The 23,613-nt window shown below is 49.4% G+C and overlaps 6 protein-coding genes across 6 annotated transcripts; 2 read left to right on the top strand and 4 right to left on the bottom strand.

The window, feature by feature from the left end:
• Positions 1–1,432: 1,432 nt before the first annotated feature.
• Positions 1,433–4,603, top strand: L228DRAFT_268093 (hypothetical protein; the record flags this gene model as incomplete). The annotated part of the gene is made up of 3 exons (XM_018335078.1): positions 1,433–2,654; positions 2,733–3,349; positions 3,467–4,603. 3 exons carry the CDS (start codon positions 1,433–1,435, stop codon positions 4,601–4,603), a joined length of 2,976 nt encoding a protein of 991 aa, XP_018188263.1.
• An 899-nt stretch (positions 4,604–5,502) lies between these two features.
• On the bottom strand, positions 5,503–7,068 carry L228DRAFT_247080 (26S protease regulatory subunit 8). The gene is made up of 4 exons (XM_018332555.1): positions 6,896–7,068; positions 6,677–6,796; positions 5,927–6,602; positions 5,503–5,844 (listed from the first exon to the last, which is right to left on the bottom strand). The coding sequence occupies exons 1-4, from the start codon at positions 7,008–7,010 to the stop codon at positions 5,586–5,588; spliced, it is 1,170 nt and encodes a 389-aa protein (XP_018188262.1). The 5' UTR covers positions 7,011–7,068; the 3' UTR covers positions 5,503–5,585.
• A 1,313-nt stretch (positions 7,069–8,381) lies between these two features.
• Positions 8,382–11,880, top strand: L228DRAFT_253149 (calcium/ hydrogen exchanger; the record flags this gene model as incomplete). The annotated part of the gene is made up of 4 exons (XM_018333732.1): positions 8,382–10,217; positions 10,283–11,272; positions 11,366–11,529; positions 11,595–11,880. 4 exons carry the CDS (start codon positions 8,382–8,384, stop codon positions 11,878–11,880), a joined length of 3,276 nt encoding a protein of 1,091 aa, XP_018188261.1.
• Positions 11,881–13,246: 1,366 nt separating this feature from the next.
• L228DRAFT_268090 (hypothetical protein) lies at positions 13,247–13,731 on the bottom strand (the record flags this gene model as incomplete). Its single annotated transcript, XM_018335077.1, has 2 exons — positions 13,247–13,327; positions 13,465–13,731. The coding sequence occupies 2 exons, from the start codon at positions 13,729–13,731 to the stop codon at positions 13,247–13,249; spliced, it is 348 nt and encodes a 115-aa protein (XP_018188260.1).
• Positions 13,732–14,502: 771 nt separating this feature from the next.
• On the bottom strand, positions 14,503–18,630 carry L228DRAFT_229895 (ARM repeat-containing protein). The gene is made up of 8 exons (XM_018330520.1): positions 18,302–18,630; positions 18,151–18,229; positions 17,618–18,078; positions 17,374–17,558; positions 15,441–17,314; positions 15,204–15,367; positions 15,018–15,135; positions 14,503–14,956 (listed from the first exon to the last, which is right to left on the bottom strand). The coding sequence occupies exons 1-8, from the start codon at positions 18,389–18,391 to the stop codon at positions 14,814–14,816; spliced, it is 3,114 nt and encodes a 1,037-aa protein (XP_018188259.1). The 5' UTR covers positions 18,392–18,630; the 3' UTR covers positions 14,503–14,813.
• A 581-nt stretch (positions 18,631–19,211) lies between these two features.
• On the bottom strand, positions 19,212–23,538 carry L228DRAFT_220334 (antiviral helicase). Its single transcript, XM_018330238.1, has 6 exons — positions 23,275–23,538; positions 20,754–23,220; positions 20,463–20,702; positions 20,191–20,412; positions 19,959–20,138; positions 19,212–19,900 (listed from the first exon to the last, which is right to left on the bottom strand). Exons 1-6 carry the CDS (start codon positions 23,487–23,489, stop codon positions 19,400–19,402), a joined length of 3,825 nt encoding a protein of 1,274 aa, XP_018188258.1. The 5' UTR covers positions 23,490–23,538; the 3' UTR covers positions 19,212–19,399.
• Positions 23,539–23,613: the final 75 nt, after the last annotated feature.

Here is a 23,613-nt window from a genome sequence, read left to right as displayed (position 1 = left end):
GTCAGGGTCAGGGTCAGGTGTGTGTGCGATCAAAGAGAAAAGAAGGTCTGACAGCTCTTTTTTCTGTCTTTCATTCTCAGGCACACACAACATTCTTTGTGACACGATTCAAAGAGTGACCGCATCATGGACGACACTCGTTCAGCTCAAGTCAACGAGACATGAGTGAATCATCTCAAATGCCAGATGATGAAATATCATACATCATTCAACCAAGCCTCAAGCTGGTTGGATTGGGAATAGTAGCTTTTCTTTTTGCTCTCATTTTTTTTCAGGTTTACGCGTTAATAATAGTAATACTCTGTACCCTACGAAGGTACAATCACCTTTGGTACAGTGTTCGTAATCTCCCTCCTCAGAGTCAGTCGAGCTGCTCCCGAGGATACGCAATAGCCGTGGCACTTGGCCTCGGGCGAGACGGTAAGAAAAGGGGAAGCGGGGTGTGTCCTGAACAGCATCAACCATCATCGTCATTAGCAATCACTTTCTACGGAGCGTATTTGGGCGTGCAAGAGTGTCGATAACAACGGATTCCTCTTTTGTCGTAGCCACCGAGCACTTCGAGCCCTTTTTTCTTCTCCTCACGCACACGACCATCCACAGCCACACGAACTCGTCGCTCTTTCCCCCCTTGGATCATCTCCCCCCCAAATACTCGTAACTATTGCCAAATATCATTATGATTCGCAGACGTTTGTGCCGTTCCTTTACCGGACAACACCACACCCTCCCAACCTAACCTTTCCCTTTCCAATCATCACCCCCCCCCCCGGCCAGGCGGGCCATGTAAACTATATCCTTCACGATTCCCTCTAAAACCTAGAACCCTCCAAGTCCACCCCTCTCCCAATTTTGATTTTTTTCTAGAATCTTACTGTCAAGCTTTGACAAAACCAAACGGACCCCCCAATCTCATCCCCCCTGGCCCTTCCCTTTTCTTTTCTCGTCCTAATATCCTCAAAAAGAGATTGTCTGACGCGAATAAACGAGTTGACCGGACAGACGGGCCTTTCTCTTCTTTTCTTTTGCTGTTGCTCCCCACAGGCAACCTTAAATCGGCAAAGCGAGCTCGCCACCATACGACGTCACCAGGGTCCCAATTGGTATCCATCCTCCTCCTCCGTTCCAACCTCCGATCCTTACCAGAATCATCTCCCCTAATTCTCTACTGCCCCCTCCCTTTCCACTTCCAGACCGTTTGAATATTCCCCAATTTTTCTCTCATCCATCATGGCCACCGTCGACGTATCGAGCCTGTAGTTCTCCTCATCTTCCTCTGCTCAAGTCTGCCGGGAGCCTCGACATCAACCACCCTGTGAGGCGAAGAATAAAAAAGACTGACGACACTCTTACTGGCCTGCCGATTCACATTACTTCCTTGAACCTCTTATCGACGCTTTTCTTCAGCATGCAATAGTTCACCAAGGTCGCCATGACGACCACCGCGAGGCATTCTCAACGTTCCTCTTGGGACTCTCCGCAACCATATCCGCAAAAACGATTACATCGCAACCCCTCGGCCGTGAGCCCAGAACTCAAACCGCAATCTCCCTCGACCAGTGCCACCCTTCCGAACTTCACCATGCCCCCCTTCTTCGCCAGCCCCCACTCGCCCCGTCAACCTCAAACCAGTCCCGGTTACTTCAATCTCAAAGTCGAACCCGGCACGAACGCCTCCGACTCGGATGCCGTCCGCTATACCAGGCAAAACTGGTCTCCAGATTCGTTGAATAAATCCCCTCAATCGACTGCCGCTCCATCGCCCCAGATCCTGCCGCCTGGTGCAAACTCGGAGTTTGAAGCCTTTCGCAGGCAGTCCGAAAGTGGCCTCGTCTTCAACCTGAGCCATGGAAATCTGTCTCATTTTGCCAAGAGATCGAGCATTCAAGCATCCAATGTGCTCGAGGGCAGCACCCAGCCACCACGAATAGCTTCGCCAGCAGCACCACCACCACCACCACCACCACCAGCACCAGCAGCCTTCCAACCAGCGCCGCCTCTGGGAGACCAACCAAATCTATTTGAGTCGCACACCCCTAGACCGTCTTCCAATAATACCACGCCTCGGCCAGACGCGCCGCCAATCCCCTCCTTTTTCGATGCTACTCGGCGTGAGTCTCCCGCTGCCCTCTCACCCACAGATTTTGGCAAACAATGCGACAATCGTATCACACAGCTGGATGATCGCCATCCCCGTCTGTCTATGCCCCAGATTGTTCCGGGCCCGCCCTCGCCCGCAGGAAAGACGCGGGAGCCTGTAAAGCGCACAGAGACTGCTCCCATGAATGGCAACGACGACGGGCCGACAATGATTGTGGCCCAAGATCTCGTGGAATTGCTCAAAAGTCGTCGAAAGGAGACCCTGTTATTGGACGTTCGCGTATATCCGCAGTATGCACAGTCCCGCATCTCCGGCGCGCTTAACCTGTGCATCCCGACCACCTTGTTAAAGCGACCCTCGTTCAATCTGCAAAAGCTCGCCGAGACCTTTACCAATGAGGAAGAGCGAGCGGCCTTTGAACGCTGGCGAGAATGCAAATATATTGTCGTCTACGACGCCGCATCGGTGCTGTTGAAAGATGCAGTCTCCTCTGTCAATACCCTAAAGAAGTTTGCAGGTCACGGGTGGCACGGAAAGTCTATGATCTTGCGAGGTAAATTCTTGTTGTCCCCCCCCTCCCCCCCCGGGGCAAAACGTGTCAATGTGTTAACTTTTCGATTCTTCTTGCAAGGTGGATTCTCCGACTTTGCACGCCACTGCCCGGCCCTGGTGAATGACACGCCCGCATCACACTTACCAGCCGCCCGTAAAACGCTCTCGATTGCCTCATCTATGCCAGGTGCCGCTCCTGTGGCCGGTGGCTGTGCCATGCCCGCGTCAAAGTCTGCGGCGAATCCCTTCTTCTCCAACATTCGCCAAAACATGGACCTCATCGGTGGTGTTGGGCAGTTGGCCGTGACGCAACCGCCATCGATGACCAAGCAGAACGAGGCTCGCTTGCCAGCGTGGTTGCGTGAAGCATCTGCGGATCAGGATCAGGGAAAGTGTATCTCGGAGAAGTTTTTCCACATTGAAAAGGCCGAGCAGAAACGTATGCAGGAGGCTCTCTCTGGGGGTGTGCATTATGGTACCCCTGAACCGGACGCGCCCAAGTCTGTCCAGATTGCAGGTATCGAAAAGGGAACGAAAAATCGGTATAATAACATCTGGCCGTTTGATCACTCTCGGGTCAAACTCCAGGGTGTGCCTCAAGGTTCCTGCGACTACGTGAATGCAAGCTACATCAAGGCCCCCTGGAGCAAGAAGCATTACATTGCCACGCAGGCGCCTATTCCTGCTACCTTTGATGTAAGTGTTCTTTCCACCTTTCATTGATTACGCCTTTCTAGTTGTGACTTTTTTTTCTTTTGTGTTGATGATGTCTGTTCATCTACGAGAATCAAATCAGCTGACTGCGGGTTCAAGGACTTTTGGCGAGTTGTCTGGGAGCAGAATGTGCGAGTTATTGTGATGCTTACGGCCGAGATGGAGGGCGGCCAACTCAAATGCCATCCCTACTGGAAAGGCAAAGAGTTCGGCGCCTTGCGGCTCGAAGCGCTGTCGGAACGTCGTGTGTCTTTGGAAGCCGCTCGGAGTACGTATTCTGGGGACCGGAATGGCAGTGGTTTCGGACGACGGAAATCTACTCAGACCGACTCCAGCTCGACGAGCAAGGACATTGGCACGCCTGGCGGAGAACAGCGATTCATCATTGTCCGGAAGTTTTCACTCTTTCATACTGCATTTCCATTTACCCCGATGCGTGAAATAACCCAGCTTCAATACTCGAGCTGGCCGGATTTCGGCGCCCCCGCACATCCATCTGACTTGCTCGGTTTAGTCGACCAGTGCAATGCAGTGCTGCGCGCTACATATTCGCCTTCAATGATTACGCAAAAGGGCAATTCGCCCGACCCGACAAGCCAAAGCCCAATACTCGTTCATTGCAGTGCCGGATGTGGTCGGACAGGGACATTTTGCACCGTCGACTCGGTCATCGATATGCTGAAACGGCAAAAGCTCGGCTGGGGAGTCGACACTGGCTCTGGAAGCAACAAGGTCAACCTTGATAGTCCCAGTGTGATCAGCCCCATGGACATTGACGCTGGCGATCGAGCCCCTCGGTCGCCTCGCCTCGCGAAGCAACAGGGCGACGACAACAACAACAACAACAACAACAACAAGAATGAAGGATCGGATTGGAAGCGGCGGGACGACCTTGACCTAGTCGAAAAGACGGTCGAAGCGTTCCGAGACCAACGTCTCAGTATGGTCCAAAGTCTACGGCAGTTTGTCCTCTGCTATGAAAGTGTACTTGAATGGCTGGTTGTACAGCAACAGCAGCAGCAGCAGTCTCCATCATCAGCATCATCATCATCCATGTCATCATCAATAACGTTACCATCAGCATCCGCCGAACATGGTTCATTTGCACAAAGAGCGGCGTCGCGGTCGGAAGAACATTTTTCCAACAATCAATTTAGATTGGACACGAACAACAACAACAACAATAGGGATCGGGATCACGGCGCGGGCGGCAATGGTTACTTTGGTTTTTCTTAGCTTTTTACTTTCTTTTTTCTTCTCTCTCTTTTCTCCATTCTTTTCCTTTTCCTTTTTCAATTCTTCTTTTAACCATTTTGTGTTTCTACTATTTCTTGCATTATTAGTACATGAGCAAGTTCAGCCACTTGAGAGACCAATTCAAGATATATTACCAGAAATTATTTATATTTCGCTTTTGTGATCTATGTCTCTTCTCTTCACGTCCATTCTGCTCTTGCCGCTGTGGACCAGCATGTAATGTCTCGTCTCCCTTCTCCTTATGCATGTCCTGCATGTCCTGCATGTCCTGTTTGCATGTCTCGAGAACCTTGTTCCACCTAACGATTAGATCCGTTTCTCTATTCTGTAATGATGTGGTTACTTCTTTACTTCTTCACTTTGTTATTTTGTTACTTTGTTACTTCACTGTGATACTGTGATACTGTGGTCACCTTGTTACGTTGTCGTTGCGTCGCTCGCTGGACCTGCTGCAGAATGTATAAGCCAGGTTGAAAGCAATGTCACATATGATAGTATGACGATACCATAGATGGATACTGTCACATGTGATTCCACAATTCAGGTAACGAACAACAACAACAGACAACAGGCACCAAGCATCAGGCAACAAGCATCAAATAACAGATAACAGATACCATTGCATGCATAAACTGTATTTACTCACCAACGATGATGAGGGTAAGGTTAGGGTTAAGGTTATTATTATTATTCCCAAAGAAACGTGGCACGCAAGTCAAGACATGTCGTATAGACATATTGCTACAAAGAGGCACTGGAGGAGAGAAAGAGGTCCTTGGGACGCGGGGAGGGATGTCGTTGGATGCTACTTGATGGCATCACATGCGGCGTATTAAAGGGGGAAATTAACCCTACTCATATTTAAGAGGGGATTTCCAGACACGAGATGACACACGAGATGAAAAGATGTGAAAAAAGAAAATATGAGAAATGCTATTTATGAGATATAAAGAAAATAAAATTACTTCCACAGCTTGGTCAGACTCATTTCCTTGTCGTCGTGCTTATTCAGGACCTTGGCAGTGGCAAGGTCAAAGTCCTCTTGAGTGACGTGCACTCTGCGTTCTCGAAGCGCAAACATGCCGGCTTCGGTGCAGACGCCCTTTAGTTCGGCGCCACTGCATCCGTTCATCTTCTCGGCAATCTTGGTCAGGTTGATGCCTCTCGTCAGGTTCATGCTGCGGCTGTGGATGCGGAGAATGTCGGCACGCGCCTCGACACTGTACGAGAACACATTGTCAGCGTTTGGCCAGCCAGGGGAATAAGAGCAAGAGAGGACTCGGAGGAATAGAGTATACTTACGTTGGTGGGGGGAATTCAATCTTGCGGTCAATTCGGCCAGGGCGGAGTAATGCCGGGTCCAAAATGTCCAGTCGATTGGTGGCCATGACGACCTTGATGTTCTTGGTCGGTTCGAAGCCGTCCAGTTGGTTAAGAAGCTCAAGCATGGTTCGCTGGACTTCAGAGTCTCCACCGCTGCTACCCTCGACACGACTTGATCCGATGCTGTCAATCTCGTCCATGAAGATGATACTTGGGGCGTGCTCTCGCGCCATCACGAAGAGCTCTCGGACCATCCGGCTTCCTTCACCAATGTATTTTTGCACCAACTCCGAACCAGACACTCGAATGAATTTGCAGTCCGTATGATGCGCCACGGCTCGCGCCAATAGTGTCTTACCCGTACCGGGTGGGCCGTAGAGGAGAACACCCTTTGGCTGAGCGATACCCAGGGATTCAAAAAGTTCGGGATGCTTGAGACCAAGCTCGATAACCTCCTTGATTTCCTTGATTTGCTGGTCCAGTCCACCAATCATGTCGTACGTACTGTCCGGCACCTTTTCAACCATCATGAGAGAGACAAGGGGGTCGACGGAACTGGGAAGCATTTTCTCGAGCTTGTAAGAATCTGAGAGCAGCGTCACGCGTTTACCGACGGTGAGTTTGGAAATGTCAACATTGTCGGAGATGTCAACGACTGTGTAGGTAGACCTTTATGTCAGTAAAACATGCAATGAAAATGGGTTTCGTGAGATGGTTTGACAGGCTCACCATATTTGCCTTCGGGATGGACTTTCACGAGCACCTTCTTGGTGCCCATGACCTTGACCACCTCGCCGACATAGGAACCTGGCTGTTGTAATAAACCAAGCTCCTCTCTCAATAATCGCACTGTACGGTAATGTCAGTAAGCAAAAACGATATACTATCATTATAGCAAAAGACTGCGTGGCAATCATCTCCGGGGAAGAACCGGCGAAGCAGACGGACCTCTAGAATTGTAATCATTTCGCTGGGCTTCCAAACGCCTTAGCACTGCCTGACCCTCGATGATCTCGAGCTTGATGCTCTCAATCTTATTTCGGAAAAAGCTGTCCAGAGCCATGGCGTGGACAGGGTGATGGGAGGATGATGAAGACCGATGACGATGCTGCTGGTGCTGCTGATGAGGTTGTACTGTATTGAGCTTCCACGGTCAATTCGCGCTTGACGTCTATGGACTGCCGTAATTGATCTCGTTCGCCGATGATCACATGACTTATATGCTGACATAAGCCATCGTCATGGTACATGTCCAATGTCGCCGCCTCAGTCTTGGCTTCCCTGAAGATTGTCACTAGTCTGATGTCGCGATACCGCCTTTTCCGCTCAAATTAGCTATCAAATCGCATTTTGATCGAGATAGATCCTTTTTTCCGGTCGTATAACATGAAAAAGCTATCTGTATACTATTATATATATAAATCTTATATAAAAGGGTATAAATAGCTAAAAACATAGAGTAGAAACCAATGTACTTCTAGATTGAATGTCTTTTGGGTCGGAACCTGTTTGCCTGGTAAACATATCACCTGGTCATTTGATTGGCTGAGAGCCGCTCCAGACTCCCCCAGCTCCCAGAGGGAATGCGCGAATGAATGAAAGAGCACGACGCCAACAGCAAGACTGAACTGCTCGTGCCCCACACCAGCAAGGAAAAATGGTAGGAGACAAGGACACAGAGAAAAAGGTGAAAATTTAAAAAAAGCGCTCCTGCTAGAGTTATATTATTATTCTTGTTATTGTTGCTTTTGCCGCAAGTTGAACCTTGCGCTGCACGTGCACTTACTGAGCTTACCCACACGTTCTCCCTGGACGGCATGACTTCCTAACCCTGAAGCTTGGAGAACCGGCGGGAATCGCGTGCTTGTATTCTCACATTATCTTATTGTGTGGATGGGCTGCAGGCTGACTACATCCTTGGCGTAGTAGATTGGCGGAGTGACTGCCTAAGTGCAAGGACTGACGAACTGGAATCAATATACATCTTCCGCCAAAGATAGGCCGTCTGATAATCCTGGTCGATTGTCTCGGTCATCTCCCGCACCTACAAGGGCAGTTACATAGGCTTCAAGGTCTCATATGAACACCTTGAGCCCTCCTCCATGGCGGACCATGAACATCTAAACCCCAAGTCGCAACCCTTGGGCTCGTCCAATCTTTCGCCCACGGACGTGCGGGATCCTGTTCCCCGTCTTCCGGCATTGTCAAGAGTAGTCTCCAGCGAGCTCCCTGGTGACAGCGCTTCTTCGTCCTCGGGCACTGTACGTCGTCCTCGAGCCAGTGGTACCTACGGTATGGAACTCCGGAAGCCATGATATCATGTAGTTTATAGATATGTACAAGGATGGAAGGAGCTAACCACGCGCGCACTCTTTATGTAGGCTCTTTCGCATCAACCCCAAACCCGACTTCGGAGCAGATTGGAAGCCCCTACATGTCTGATGGAAGCCAAACGCAAGACCCGAGAAGACCGAGCGCGCGAACTATTGACAGCAACTCGTCCCTCCGGCATCAGCTCCACGCGATCGAGTCCCACGGTACAGGGAAACACAGGAAGCCTTATCCACTACGACGGATGGCTTCGAGTTCGCAAACGCCGCACAAGGGCCAAGAGTTTTCGGCCGATGATCTGAGCAGTGAGGTAGATGAGGATTTGGCGCACCGAGCAAAGACCGTCTCTGGTCACGGCTCTTTGCGAAAACAACCTTCCAGCTTGTGTCGCAGGTCAACAGCTCTTGTGTCCAATCTCGCAAAGGTAACTGATGCTCCCCGCGCGGAAGACGATGGGGATGCCACGCAGGAGGTTGCAGCTGGCGCACCAACGGATGCGGAGGACCATGCGCCTTCCTCGGAAGAGGACGAAGAAATTCATTCTCCGGATACTGGAGAAGAAGAGGAAGAAGCCGACCTCAGCGACGCGGAAAGCTTCACTCTCAAGGACCGCCAAGAGGCCATCAACGAAACACATCCCTTTGGTATTCGAATCTGGAAACCTGCACTCTATAAGAAAAACCGGTCTGTGCAAAAGACGGCCGAGGGTGATATTCATTCATCCCCTGGTGGCCGTGCTGGCCATTGGATATGGCTCTTTAACATCTTCTGGACGCTCGCCTTTGGCTGGTGGCTGGCCATAGTAAGCGCGTTCGGTGCAGCTGTGTGCTTTGTATTTGGATTTTCACACAGCGGTTTCGAGTATGGGCGAGTGCTCTGGGGCCTAGCTGGCTACCTCTTTTGGCCCTTTGGCAAATTTGTGAAGCTGCACCAAGACGAAGCTTACGCCGATGAAGACGAGGGCGAAGGGAGGAGCATCAGCGAATATGAGCAATGGCAAAGCGGTGATTTAGAGCATGGAAGATTATTCTTTGGACCCTCTGCAAGTCGTTCTCTCGTCGGACGCAGAAGAAATAGTATCGAATCCTCGAGCGAGACGGACAGTCTACTGGGACGATCTCGTACTGCTCGTCTCAATGAACGTCAAGGGAGTAAAGGCAAGCGACGACTGTTTGGACGTGGCCAATGGAACATTGGTCGTATCATTTTCTTTATTTTCTTCTACGGCCTGATCACTCCACTTTTACTGCTCGTATCTGCGGCATGCTGGCTTCTGGTATTCTGGATACCAATGGGAAGAGTGACGCTGCTGCTCTTCCGCCATTTGAGACGGCATCCACTTGCCCTGTCTTTCCATTCCGATCACACGTATTCACGGACTCCTGGTGATGCGTCCTCCGTGTTGTTGTGCACCTACCGTGCAGCAGGCCTCAAATACTGGAAGTATACCGTGGACGGGACTAATATTTTCTTCATCAATCTCATCGCAGTGGTTCTGTTTGTCATTTTTGATTACTGGGTCTTCGATGTTGCTCTCGGATTAGATATATTCTTGACACATTCGGCCTTTGTGTTCATCCTTGCATTGCTCTCTATTATCCCCCTGGCTTATTTCATTGGACAAGCCGTTGCGTCGATTTCGGCACAATCATCCATGGGAGTCGGAGCTGCCATCAACGCCTTCTTCTCGACGATCGTCGAGGTCTTCCTGTACTGTGTAGCCCTGAGGCAGGGTAAAGCACAGCTTGTCGAAGGAAGCATTATCGGAAGCATTTTTGCTGGTATCTTGTTTTTACCAGGCTTATCCATGTGCTTTGGCGCCATCAAAAGGAAAACGCAGCGATTCAACGTAAGATCAGCTGGAGTTACTTCAACTATGCTTTTATTTGCTGTCATTGCAGCATTTGGCCCTACGTTGTTCTATCAAATTTACGGAACAGTGAGTCGATTCTTTCTTTCCACAATTCTAATTCTTCTTCAAGCCCATTACTAACACCCCAGTAGCACCAGCTAAATTGCCGTTCATGCGTCGACAGCGACCCGAGCACTCAAATCAAAGACTGCCGAAGGTGCTTCTTTTCTCAAGTCCCCGCAAAGAAAGACCGGTTTTTCGTTGAAGCTGTTCGTCCCTATTGCTGGTTTTCCGCTGTTTGCTTGTTCTTGTCCTACGTGATTGGGCTTCTTTTCACTTTGAGGACCCATGCCGCCGTTATCTGGAGTACTGATGCGGACGAGAAGAAGCTCGAGCAGTCCGGATCACAAGAGCAAGGCGACTCACAACACGACTACCGTGCTGCAGCCGTTAATGGCACGCCGAAACTCCAGCCCGGTCAGAGTTACATAGGCTCCACTCCTCGGTCGGCAATCAAAGACTCGCAACTGTACAAGCGAATCTTGGGCCAATCTTTGAAGCAGGCAGGCCTGTCGCCTCTAAATCAGCCAATGGAAGAGTCGGTCATGAGCTCGGCTTCCATGTCGGCGGCCGATTCATTGCATATGCCACCACCGAAAATGAGCGAAGATGACACCCAGATGGGTGATGCTCCGCCAAGCCATGGGGCAGCAACCGTTCGATTCCGAGGCCTCTCGGATGAGGAGAACCAAAACTTTGTGCGACAAGTGGCGGAAATGGCAGCCACAGCTGCTACTGTCGCTGCCCGTGATGTTGTGCGAAACCCCCGAAGAGTTTCCGGCATAGCCCATTCTACCCCATCGAAGCATGAAAGACCGACACCATCTCGAGCCGGCACCTTTCAAGAGGAGCACCCTGAAGCCGCCGTCGTAGAAGGTACCGCAGTGACTGGTGGTCACGACGCCCCCAATTGGAGCCGAACGAAGAGTTCGGTGATTTTACTTGGCGCAACTGTCCTTTATGCCATTATTGCCGAGATTCTCGTTGACACTGTCGATGTTGTGCTTGAGAGCGTCGAGATTGACGAAAAGTTTCTGGGCATCACCTTGTTTGCACTGGTTCCTAATACGACTGAATTTCTAGTAAGTAGCACTTAGCCTATACGATACCCGAGGTGCAACACACATTCTGTTATACCACTCAATTATACTAACATTCTGTCTTACCCTTGTTAGAACGCCATCTCGTTCGCCATGAATGGAAATATTGCTCTTTCTATGGAAATCGGATCAGCTTATGCCTTACAAGTCTGTCTGTTGCAAATTCCAGCTCTTGTCCTTTTCAGCGCCGTACATGAACAGTTCCTTTCTCCACACGATGTTGTCAGTCATACATTTAGGTACGTTTACTTATTACATTTCCCGTCAAGATGCGTCCTGCTAATATCTATTCCGCAAAAAATAGCCTCATCTTCCCTCAATGGGACATGGTCACCGTTATCCTCTGCGTGTTCCTCCTCAGCTACATGTACGGCGAAGGCAAAAGTAATTACTTCAAGGGCAGCATCCTCATCCTAAGCTACCTCGTCGTCACCATCGGCTTTTACTTCTCCGGCATGACCGACATGGATATCATGGGCGTCAACCGATTCGATACCCTTGCCCTGGGTACCTCCCCCTTTCCCATGTCCACGCTGGAAACGGAGACTTTTAAGACTATTGGCAGAGGAAGAAGCGGACTGGCTTATTGAGATGAAAGCAGATGCTTGTCTATCGCGGACTTGTTTATACTTTCTTTTCTTTGTGTTGATATGCTTTTCTGATTTGTTTTCTCGTCCTTTTTTCTTCTTCTTCTTTTTTCTTTTTTTCTTTTATAAATTGGTGTTGTTGTTGAGCGGACATTACTGTCTCCATTTGGTTTCCACGGAATTGCATCCCTTTTGCTGATTTGCAGCTTTCCCTTTTTTCCCTTTTACATTTTCCATTTCTCAATGATGAGAGTTGCATCGCCAGCGAGTGTTCCTCTTCTTTCTATCCCACCAGCATTGAACGCTAGGAGTTTTAGTAATTTTTTTTTTTTTTTTTTTCGTTTCACCCGATACCTGTCTCTATTATTGATTCCTCTTTCCTCCTTTTCTGAATGCTAGTAGTTAGTCGCCATTGCGCTCTTCGCCGCAGTAAACCCAGTATCGGCCCGCGCTTCCTTTTCATTGCCTTGCCCCCTCCCCCCCCTTTTCGAAGTTCTATTACGCCGTACCTTTGTGTATAGTTTTATTTCACAAGATCGGGAACGTACCTTATTTTAATTCGATGCCGTTTGTACACGTCTCAGCATAACCAGAAAAAAAAAAAAGGTTCTGTGCCACATGGATCATACACAAAGGATTATAGTATCATATTACCTGATGAAGAGAGATTGAAGTTGCTTGTTTTGTTGCTTGTTGCTTGTCGCTTATTGCTTCTTGATGAAAAGCCTGAATATGAACTTGTATTATGTAACTCTTCTCTCCCAATTTCCCGCAGAAGTAGAAAGTATTTATTAAACAAGGTTTCCCAAAAACGCCCAGAGATATGCCATGCCAAATAATAAAGAGAACAGATATGTGCAGAGTATATAATACATGTTGCGGAATGTACGTGATTGTCCAGATGTGCACTGCAAGTTGCCAGGCAGTCAATGAGACAGCCAAAGCTAGCCTGCTTCCTCCCGGCCCTCGAGCGTTTTAAGAAAATTTCAAAAAGCGGCGGTCTTGTCGTGTAGATCCGTGGAAAGGGTTTGATAGGAACGAGGTATTGCCTCTCTAACCGTAGGCCCTGTTATATTTGATACTTTGACTCTGGCCCCGTCAAGAAATAGGAACGAATAACAAGGATATAACGCTGGTTCTTGCCCTCTTCGCGCGGATCGTCCACAGCCATTGCTGAATCTCGTTATCGTAGACTGAAGCTCGGAGAGGCAGGGAGGTAAAGATATACAGTCGCGGACAACGCCGGGTTTATCGTAAGAATGTAAAGAAGCCGGCACAATCGAGACGATCATGCGCGATCGGACAAAGCGGAAACGGGAATCGTCGAAATCAAAGGGCAGTCAAAGTCAAGCCCACCGGGGTGTTTTGCTTATAAAACACCATCATGTTCGCCCGGTAAGCGCTTCACGCGCTTCTGCTCCCAATCATCCAAGTCTCGAGCTGCGAGGCGCTGTTTGCGATGACGTATGTCAGCGTGTATGTCTCACCACAACTGTAACAAAGATTGAAAAAGGAGTTGGAATAGCGAAGGGGAAAGGAGAGGATGGAGACACAATTGAATAGAATAGAACAGGACGGGGGACGCACATAATATTCCTCATGGACATCAACCTTTCTCCGTTCCTTGCCAATGCCCAATGCCTCTTCCTTGCCGACCTGCTGCACGCGCCGGTCGTGTTTCTCGTACCGCAATGCTGTGGCGGGCGTGAGGAAGAACGAACCGGCCACCATGGTCGCGACAAAGGGCAGGCCGAAGAGCAGGAACGGATGCCGCGCCAGAGCGGCGCGGTATCGTGCGGCGATGGTGCTTTCGTAGGAAGACGGGCGGAACTTTTTGCGGCTGAATGTCGGCATTTTTATTGTATTATTTTGTTTTTCTTCGCGTGTCGGGGCTGGGGCTTCTTCCAGGCAACGGAGAGAAATATACGGAGGTTATAAATTGGCAGAAAGGGCAGAAGAAGACAAAAGGGTGTGCCAGCTGGGAGTTGGTGCTGGATTTGGAAAAATCGGAGGATGGAAGTTGGAATTGGGTTGTAATTGAGAGGATGGATAGCCCTCGAAGAAAGCCAGGGATGTTGCAGGAACAGAGCTGGGTACAGTAAAAGGTAAGGCGTGAGGTGAGGTCCGATGCAATGGGACGGGTTACTGGAGGTGATGATCTGCGTGGGTGGTGCAGCTGTTCTGGGTGGCAGTTGGAGGGGCCGCCTCGCTCGGGGCAAAACTGAATCTGGGGGGATCCTACGCATTCGGCAAAGGTCGATCCGTCCATTTGAGTCTCAAGAGGACTCCCGGGCACAACATATAATATATGTAATGTGTCAAAAGTGTTTAGCTTAGAGGATTCTTCGATTCAATGAATTATTCAATTCTTGTGGTCTATGACAACCGAAAGGGAAAAAAAAAACTTTTTTAAACTTCAAGATCTGATAAAAGCAGACCGTTACTCGACACCATTCATTCTACAAAGCTGAATTCTAACTAGGGAGAGGGCCGCACGAATCCTATGATCCCCTCGGACCCTTTTTGTCCAGGGGTGCCCTCCATACGTTGTGAGTGTCATCATCATAACGCCGTGTAAGTCAAATGCAAGATTTCATCTGAAGAAAGAAAAGAAAGAGGACTTTCAAAAAAAAAAAGGGGGGGGGGGGGGGGAGGAACAACAGGGGGAAAAGTGGTGTCAAGGCGGTGCTGAGAAACGATATCGACAAAGAAGAAATCAAAATACGCATCCCAACGACGAAGCAAATGCTATGCCGACAGACTCATGCGCTAATTTGACTAAGTGCCCCCGAGCAAAAGGGTGTTCCAAGAACCCGCGCGAGAAAATCAGAGGATAATCCAAGCTTGCTTATTCCTCAAGATTGGACGGTAGAGTGGAAAAAAAATTTCAAAGGTATATGGAGGTCATATGAGGGAGATCGAATGCACACGACAACTTATTGGACTCCGCCATTGATAGAGGCAAGGTTGGTCGCAATAACGTCTGCTTGGTGCACAACGCCCTGAAGAACATTCTGTTCTTCGACATTGAGGTTCTTGGTGATGCTTTCGTATAGTTGGGGCTGCTCTTGCTGAAGGCCTGCAAAAGCATTTCTGATTAGCATCGTTGAGGCAACCATTAGAATTGATGGAATACTCACTCAGCAAGACAGTCTTGAAGAGTCCATAGGGCTCGATCTTGTCCAAAGGCGTTTCGAGGAGGCCTTCCTCCTCGAGCTCGTCATCGTCGTCATCGCCGAGAGAGCCGAATTTCTGAGCCTGTGATTCGCGTCAGAGATTAGCAAACGCCACCTTTGATTCCACAATTTGGAGGATTTCCCCCTTACCTCTTCGTTCAAGAACTCAAGATAAGCAGCGCTGTCATCAGCAACATCCTCAACCTCCTCGCCCTCGACGGCCCAGTCGGCGCCTTCTTCCCAATCCTCTTCAGGATCCTCGTCGTAGTCGTCACCGAGGCTAAAGTCCTCTTCCTTGGTAACATCGTCCCGGTCTGCTTTCGTAAGCCAAATGTTTTGATGCCAATACATAATTTTGAAACAGAAGCAGGAAATAGAAATACTCACTTTGAATGGCGGCAGGCAAAGTCTGGAAGAGCCGGACGATACCTTGCAGCAATCGAGGCCATCCCTGCTGCACACTGGCGGGGACGTCCTCGGCTCTGAGGGTCAACAAAGATGCAATTGCCGAGATGGACAACTTCTTGTCGTGAACTCTTGTAAAATTGTCGATGTTCGAGAACCAGAGGCTGAAGAACTTGTTGGTCCAACCGTTTGACTCCAAGAAGCTCAACGCCAGGAGAGGATTGTAGTAAATAGCATTGATGACCATCTCCATGAGGTGGATGCGATATGACTTGACCTTTGGCTCATTGCCAATGAGAACATTCATGGCAAGACCAATAAAGGTCGGGACATATTGATCAATGTGACCGCGCAGGTTCAGCATCAAGGCCTCGGCAAGTTTGCAGCCGCAGATCCTGTCCACACCGCCAACCTTTTCGTCATGGAAGATATCAAGGACCATTCCAACAATAGCCTCCAGGTAAGCCTGGTTTTGAACAAACATTGGCGCACCGAAAGCGACAAAGTTCTCCAAAGCAGGGAGCATATCCTCGAGGTAGAGCTCCGCTCCAGCCTTGAAAGTCTTATGGATCAGCTCAAAAGCCTGCCACATGGTGGGCGAAATTGACTTGGCAGCAAAAGTGCAGCTGTCAATAATCTCGAATACCTCGTTGTAAAGATCGTAGAGCTTGCTCTCGAGGGTAATCGTGATGACGGGCATCAAAATAGTCTCCAGGTGAAGAAGGACCTCGGGTGTGCTCTCGAGCGTCAGAATCAGAGTGCCAATGGTCTGCAATACACCGAGAGCGGTGATGCTCTTGTCGTCAAGGAAATCTCCATAGGCATCATCGTCATCGTCGTCTTTCTGAGTGCTGCGCTCGACGAGCTCGCGGACGATCCGAAGGTAGGTATCGCGAAGCTGCTCGCTCAGCGCAACGGCAAATGGAGTGAGCTCGGTGGCGAAGACTTCGACAAAGTGCTCCATCACGTTAGCGAGCGAGTCGACATCCACCTCGTTGGCCAGTTTGAGAAGCTGCTGCATAATCTGGGGAATGTTCTGCTGCATCGATGTCCGGATCACATCATGTCTGATGAGGGTCTGAAGGGCGAGTGCTGCAGCAACGCGCACCGGGAGCTCAGGATCGGCCATGGATTCCAACATGTTGCGGTAGATGATGAGAAGGTTGTTGGGCTCCTTGAAATCAAGCTGCTCAAACTTTTCGAGCGTGTCGCAGGCGCGAGCTCGAAGGAAACCGTGAGGACTCCGGAACTCGGGGAAGACGTGACGGACAAAAAAGTACTCGACCTGGTCCGCAATTGGGCTCTTCTTGCCAAGGATAACGCCAGCTAGGGTGCCAATCATTCTCAAGGCGCCTTCCTTCTCGCGCGGGTCCTTCTGGTCATCCGGAGCGGATTCGTAGCGGTTCACAATTCCGTTGACGAAATTGAGCAGCGTAAACACGTGGTTTTTCCGGCTCTTGGCAAGAGTGACGAGGAAGTTGGTCGCAGCAACATCTGGCGAGGAAATCTCTTCATAGTAGTTGAGCTTGCGGTGCAGATACTCTGGAGGGTCGGTCTCGAAAAGCTCAATGTCCTCATCGCTCTGGCAGAGCACGGGGAAGACGAGGTGCGCAATAAGAGTCTCAAGATGAGGCTTAAGGTGGGACCACATTGCCTTTGGCTTGACACATTCGTCCAAGAAAGTCAGGGTGAAGAACAAGCAAGGCTTGCTCAGCCAAGTAGTCTTGGCAACCCACTTTTCAATTTGTTGAAGGTAACCGTTCAAGATCTCGGGCGCAAAGTTGGTGATAAAGGTCTTGGCTACCTGGCTGTATTCATCGCCATTGCTCTTAGAGAGGCCGGAAGGGTTTCCATATCTGAAGAATCCGTTAGTTTAGCATTTTTGAAACGGAGTCGAGGCTTTCGAGAGCATTACCTGACGAAAAGTCTATTGAGATTGGCGTAAGCCCACTTCTTGCACTTCCACCAGTGATTTGCTTCACGATCATCCAGATCCTCGAGCATTGAGCACTCTGGAGGCTCCTTGCCGACAACCTGGAGGAAAAGCGTGCACCAGCCCACCATGGCCTGCTGTTCGCGGAGATGAGGCGGCAACTCAAACTGTTGGCAACGTTAGCGCGGTCGTTCCTTCGACTCGCAAGGGAGAGAGCATGACTGACGAAAATGGCATGTTTATAAGTCTTCATGACAACTCTCAACATCTCGCCGGCCTCGAGACTAGTCTCTTCGACGAGTCGTGAACCAATATTCAAGAGCTGCGGGAACGAGACCTCGACGATCTTATCAAGATCTGTGCGGACTTCTCCTGACTTGAATCTATACACTTTGCAGATGGCAAGCAGACATTGCAGACCAGCAAATACTGAGTTGGCATCGTTGGTGGTGAGAAGCTGAATGGTGATATCCAAAAAGTCTGGCCACTTTTGCGGAAAGTCGTAGGAAAGGATCTTCTGAAGGACTGGAATGAGTTGGGAGCGGACTTTTGGTTGAGCAGAAGCCAGCGCTGGCAAAAGTCTCGTGCGGAATCGCAGCTTCTCTTCCTCTGCAATCGGCTTATGCTGCGAATACTCATCGGGAGGGGACCAGCCTCTTGTCACGCGATTTTTCAGATATACGACAGCTAAAAGGGAAGCATGTTAGCGGGTCACTCTAAATTGAGATTTTCCATTTTCGATTTTTTGGTGAATCGTACTTGAGAGACGAACGCCTTCGACCTGCTCTGCCTGCAGAATGTCCAAGAGCGCATCGAGAAACCCAGGTTTATCTTCGGCCTAGGAATGGTACACGAAAAGGTTAGTTGGGCGGCTGCGAGAGGATAGAGGTGGGTCAAGAGGGATTCGAACATATTTCAAGTCAAGCTCAGCTTGACGTCTCACGTCGGCATTGGCATTGAGCGTAGACTCAATGCGATTGCGGAGGCCAGCAACATCCATCTCGTATCCCCACCCTGGCAAGCGCAAGGCGCGTTTCTAAATGACAAGTGAAAAAGGAAAAAAGGGAGTTGGACTAGAAAAGCAGACGATTGCTCGCCAGACTCGAGATTTTCAGAAGTGACGTCTTCTCAGCAGTCGGCCTGCTCAAGACAGTCGACCAAATATTGTCGAGTGGGGGGAGACAGACCCAGCAGGATATCCTGCAAAATAATGTGGCAGCAGTAGTCAGTAGTGACCAAGACTTTTTGGAGTTTGTTGCATTTGCTAATTACTTGGTAGGCAAGGTTGTGCGATTGGGCTTAGCGCCCGCTTTTCTTTGGTTAATCAAAGGGTTGGACTCGATTTACGATTACTTGATTGGGCCACTGGACCGAGAGAGGAGAGGAAGAGACAGCCAGAGAGCGAGAGAGAGAGAGAGTACTAGACCCTTGGGAAAATCTGACTGCCCTCACTAAACTCACCTTACCTTACCTAACTCTCTTTTTTTTTTTCTCCTTGGCCGCACTTGTCACTTTTGCCACCAAACACCACTTCTAAGGTACCTCACGGTAGTTACCGCATCACCTCTTCAATGTGAGACAATCGATGCTCCCCGTAGCTTTCCATTGTCTCATTCTCCAAGTGTGTAAGATGTGCTGAGTGTGCTAACTGTGCTAATTGTGCTGCGCTCGCCCACAAATGGACGATGATGGAAGGGGAAAAAAAATAAATAAATAAATAAGCAACATGTAGGTTTCACTTTTGGGGACGTTCTCACGAGGGACAACCCCCCTGGTAGCGAACAATTCTATTGTGCCCTGTTCTTTGAAAATTTACCGAAGCGCTTCTGTTCAATAAAAAAAAAAAAAAGGTGGCATTATGCCATGTGGGAATATTTACACGTGCGGGGATGCGCTTCGGCTGAGATCCGATTAAAGCCACCGAAACACCCCACGATATCTACAAAGCCACGTGAGGCCCGTGACCGAGACAGAATTAATCAGTCCGTCTCAGCACCTTGGGCTCCATTCACATGTATAGCGATGCTACGGCGGTGATGTCCCGCTTAATCATCTCCTGACACTCTTGCATCTTGGTGAAGAGTGTCGGATCGCCAATGATCCGAGCCGCATTTTTGACCTCACGGCATGTCTCATCCAGACGGGTAATAACCCGGACAATGGTGCCCTCGAGGACGTCTGTAAGATCCGTGATACGGTTAAAAGACATGCCTCTGGCCCATTCGTAGACCACCTCTACCAATCCAAACCGTGGACGGCTCACAAAATCGTTCGAATCGTCGCTCGACAGGATGACCTGATGATGTGTCTGGAAGGCATTGACCTTTTCCGAGATCTCAACAATCGTTTTCTGGCCCCGTTCCAGGCTGGGTGTCAAGGTTGGTGTAACATCGGTCTTCTCCTGGAAAACAAAGGCGGACAAAAGGGCAACTATCTCTTCTGGCTCGTAATCTGCAAGCACGTTTTCGAGGACGAGCTCGGTCAAGACAAGCTCATCCGCAGAGTGGATCTAAGACGATGGTTAATTGAAGCAAATTCTCGAGCACCAGCCCTGCTCTGAAACTTACCTCGCATGCAACTTTCCCCTTCAATTGCACTCTTGAATATTCATCGATGAATCCCAAATCCTTAAGGACTGCAGTTCTTTGCTCGTAGTCTGGCAGCAATTGCAAATTTTGATCCGACATGAGCTGTCGTAGATGTGAAATGTTCTGCGTAACGAGCCATTCATCATGACGCATCGAGAACTGAGGTTGTTTTAGCTCCTGCCACTGAAGAACAACGAGAGGAAAGACCTACGTGCTTGATGAAATTGGGACAGCTCAAGGAAAGTCGCTCTTGGGCAGAAATGCCGGAATGTCGTCGCCGATCGATGGCATCCCGAAGCTGGAGGTCCTTGATTCGCTCCCAGTCTAGCTCGTCCCATTCCGGCATGCTCCATGACCCCATTATCTTTGACAATTCCTCTTGCATATCAGCAAGTGCATCTGGCTCATGTCTCAGAACTCCAGAAAGATCAACCTGTATTCTAGTTAGTAATTATTTCAGTGTCAAATTATAATCCTTACAACCTTCAGAATTGTTCTCGTTATCGCCTCTATGTCACTAAGCGGGATCGAGAACTGTGTTAATGATGAAATGGGAACGGAATCTGGCAAGTCTGCAAAAAGTTCTCTGAAGTTTGGAAGGTAAGGAAGTAGATTGCATGGGCTTCGGGATTGAGGAGCAACAAGTTCCAAGACTTGGACAGTAGGAGCAAACCCTTTACCAATTCCTTCGCGCAGCAAAATTCCTGCCGCACGAGCTCCGTCCTGGAGAAAATGTTAGCTCAGAATGAAGGGGGAAGCAAATTGGGAGCTTACTCTAGTATATACAACGAGTCTCTTAGGTGCAAACATCCTTCTGCCCACGGGAGAGGCCAACAGGCCAAGGTGAAGCTCTGAGGTGAGATGCTTGAAAGCCATTGCGGACTCGTGACATTCAACCAAGTCTGCATCGCAAACCTCGCATGGTTCCCTCTTGATTTTAGCCAGGTCAGCCTCGGACAATTTCATCTGCTTCTCATGTTCAGGAAGAAGGGCTTGAGTGGCGTTTTCACTAAAGCTTCGCTTGATCATCTCCTCAATCTTCAAAGCTTCCACCCGAAGAAGGTTCAAAATCATATTGTAGGTCAGTCTGAATTGCGAGCGAAGCTTCGTCGGATCACCCAGAATCATTTGTCTCAACGTTCCTGCAGGAGGTGCTTCGTCGCTTCCTGGAGCAACAATTATGACCGACCCGACTGAGTCAAGACCGCGACGACCCGCACGACCTGCCATCTGGGTGTATTCGCCGGGTAGCAAGTCCCTAAACGATCTGCCGTCATGTTTTCTGAATCCAGAAAACACGACGGTGCGTGTTGGCAAATTAAGACCCATGGCAAAAGTTTCGGTGGCAAAGAGCACCTTGACCAGCGTTTTAGCAAAGAGAATCTCGACAAGCTCTTTGACGATGGGCAGTAAGCCGCCATGGTGCACGGCAATGCCTCGACTCAAAAGCTCTCTCAGTCGGCGGATCTGGGGTAGCACGCGATCTTCAGGTTTCAATCGTGCGATTGACTTTTCAATGATCATATGAATTGCACTCTTTTCTGAGGCAGTGCAATAATCGAGGTTTGATAAGGCGTCCGCATTCTCCTCACATCGCTTTTTCGAGAAGACAAAAACGCAAGCTGGGAGAAGATCCATCTTTTTCAGGTGCTGCACTAAATGTACCCAAATGTTACGGTCTTGAGCAGCTGTTGTTCGTCCTCCTCCCCGTCCTGTCCGAGCAATATTACCTGGCCCCCGTGAAGCTTGTCCGCGACCTCGTTGCTGAGGCCCCCCTCGCTGACTCTGACCACGACTTCCTCTTTGGGAACTTCCACCACGATTACCAGCAGTCGCCTCGTTGGCGCTGGGAGTTTTGATCTTGTCTCTACCTGAGAGTGTATCGTTGGCGTCCTTCCAACCCTTCTCCAGGAACTTCTTGTCGGCATCCACAATCTTATACATTGCTTTATTTGCCCACAAATAGTGCTCTAGTGGGACTGGTCGCTTAGGCGTAGAGATGACATAGATGTCTTTCTTCTTTGTTCTCCCCACCCAAGAGGCAAACTCGTAGGTATTGGGAACGGTGGCCGATAGCAAGATCAAGGTAACATGTTCTGGAAGCATTATAATGACTTCTTCCCAAACCACACCTCGTTCTAAATCATTAACGTAATGCACCTCATCAAAAATGACAAATTCAACGTCTCGTATTAAGTCCGCGCCTCGATAAAGCATGCTTCTCAGAATCTCCGTAGTCATAATGAGACAGCTCGCTTCCGGGTTAATCTGCACATCGCCAGTCAGGATGCCGACATCATCGAAAGTGTGCCGGAAATCTCGGAATTTCTGGTTGCTTAAGGCCTTAATCGGAGAAGTATATATGGCCTTCGTCATATGCTTTGCGGCCAGAGCTATGGCATACTCGGCGACGACTGTCTTTCCTGCAGACGTATGCGCGGCGACAAAGACCGAGTCTCCGTTCTCCAAATGATACACGGCCTCTTTCTGGAAAGTATCAAGTTCAAACGGCCATTCTCGTGCCATGTCAGGAACCAGCTCTCTGAAATTTTCGACTTCCCGATTCACATCGACCATGTGCGCCCACTCTTTGCCAACCCGCTTTGAGGCGGAGAAAGAAAGCTGTCCACGTGGCTCGAATGCGGCAAACTCTCTGGGAAGCAATGAATCGATATCGTCCTCCGCTTCATTAACTGTATCGACAACTCCGTCCAATCTCTCAGAATCTTGATGCCCCTCAGGTGTCGCGCCGTTTGCCTTGGTTGCAAGCTGTACACTTGGCTCATCCACGATTGCCGCTAGCGTCTTGTCTTTTTCATCTCCATCCTTATTTCGAGACTGAGTAAAATCCAGTCCTCGCGAAAACCCAGGGGGTATTTGTAAGAGACCATCGTCGTTCGTAAAACTGATGATTTTGTCCAGCGACTTTTTGCCTTCTTTCACACTGATATCAAGCTGCAGTTGCTGCTCCTCGACAGCACTGATGGCTTCCACACCCTCAATGCCTCCTGGTGTAAATGGGAAAAACCCGGAAGCGCCTCGCACAAAATTTGCACGGCTTGCTGGTTTGCGTAGCAAAGATGTGGAGTTTTTAGCCGTTGCGCTATTCGCAGGAACTGTGACCTCATTATATCCAGTAACACGACCTTCTAAGCCCTCTCTGGCAAACCGAATGATACTCCGCGTCTGGGTGGGGGACAGTTGGAAGAGATCATGGTAATTATTATCGACATGCCAATGCCTGATCCATGTATTTAGTAAGGAGCTCTTTCAAGAAACATATTATATCGCTTACTGCTGCAATTTATTCAGCCAATATGGATCAAAAGTCGTGGTGGGACCGAGAAGAGCTTCTTGAAGCTCGTTTTTTTGGTGATTCGATGTTTGCTTCGCCTTCTTTCGTGGCCGTGTTTCGTCTAATATTGAGTCGATATAGTCCGAACCTCGTTCTGATAGTGCATCCCCTTGAATCTGCACATGTTTAAGCGCGTCAATGAGGGTGGAGGTCATTGTATCTTAACGCTCTGTAGAGCGCTTTGTGGAAATTCAAATGTTATGCCCCTCGTCCGTAGCTTATCGTACATGAGAAGCCTAGCGAACGGGATTCGCCAAAACGGAGGCGGAGCTTCCACAC

The sequence above is a fragment of the Xylona heveae genome (genome assembly GCF_001619985.1).
Source record: "Xylona heveae TC161 unplaced genomic scaffold L228scaffold_5, whole genome shotgun sequence".
In the NCBI taxonomy this organism is placed as follows: domain Eukaryota; kingdom Fungi; phylum Ascomycota; class Xylonomycetes; order Xylonales; family Xylonaceae; genus Xylona; species Xylona heveae.
Note: the sequence above shows the minus strand (reverse complement) of the source record. Positions and strands in the feature narration are given on the sequence as shown.

What these genes read in the sequence shown, in the direction of transcription:
- L228DRAFT_247080 (XM_018332555.1), bottom strand. Translation starts at nt 7,010, where the DNA reads ATGGCTCTGGACAGCTTTTTCCGAAATAAGATTGAGAGCATCAAGCTC. An exon ending in AAATGATTACAATTCTAGAG is followed by an intron (nt 6,797 to 6,895) that starts GTCCGTCTGCTT and finishes ATTACCGTACAG; the next exon opens with TGCGATTATTGAGAGAGGAG. An exon ending in ATTGAATTCCCCCCACCAAC is followed by an intron (nt 5,845 to 5,926) that starts GTAAGTATACTC and finishes GTTCTCGTACAG; the next exon opens with TGTCGAGGCGCGTGCCGACA.
- L228DRAFT_229895 (XM_018330520.1), bottom strand. Translation starts at nt 18,391, where the DNA reads ATGGATGTTGCTGGCCTCCGCAATCGCATTGAGTCTACGCTCAATGCC. An exon ending in TTTGCCTGCCGCCATTCAAA is followed by an intron (nt 15,368 to 15,440) that starts GTGAGTATTTCT and finishes TTACGAAAGCAG; the next exon opens with ACCGGGACGATGTTACCAAG. An exon ending in CTTCAAGACTGTCTTGCTGA is followed by an intron (nt 14,957 to 15,017) that starts GTGAGTATTCCA and finishes ATGCTTTTGCAG; the next exon opens with GCCTTCAGCAAGAGCAGCCC.
- L228DRAFT_220334 (XM_018330238.1), bottom strand. Translation starts at nt 23,489, where the DNA reads ATGACCTCCACCCTCATTGACGCGCTTAAACATGTGCAGATTCAAGGG. An exon ending in GTCCCAATTTCATCAAGCAC is followed by an intron (nt 20,139 to 20,190) that starts GTAGGTCTTTCC and finishes AAACAACCTCAG; the next exon opens with TTCTCGATGCGTCATGATGA. An exon ending in AGGGGAAAGTTGCATGCGAG is followed by an intron (nt 19,901 to 19,958) that starts GTAAGTTTCAGA and finishes CCATCGTCTTAG; the next exon opens with ATCCACTCTGCGGATGAGCT.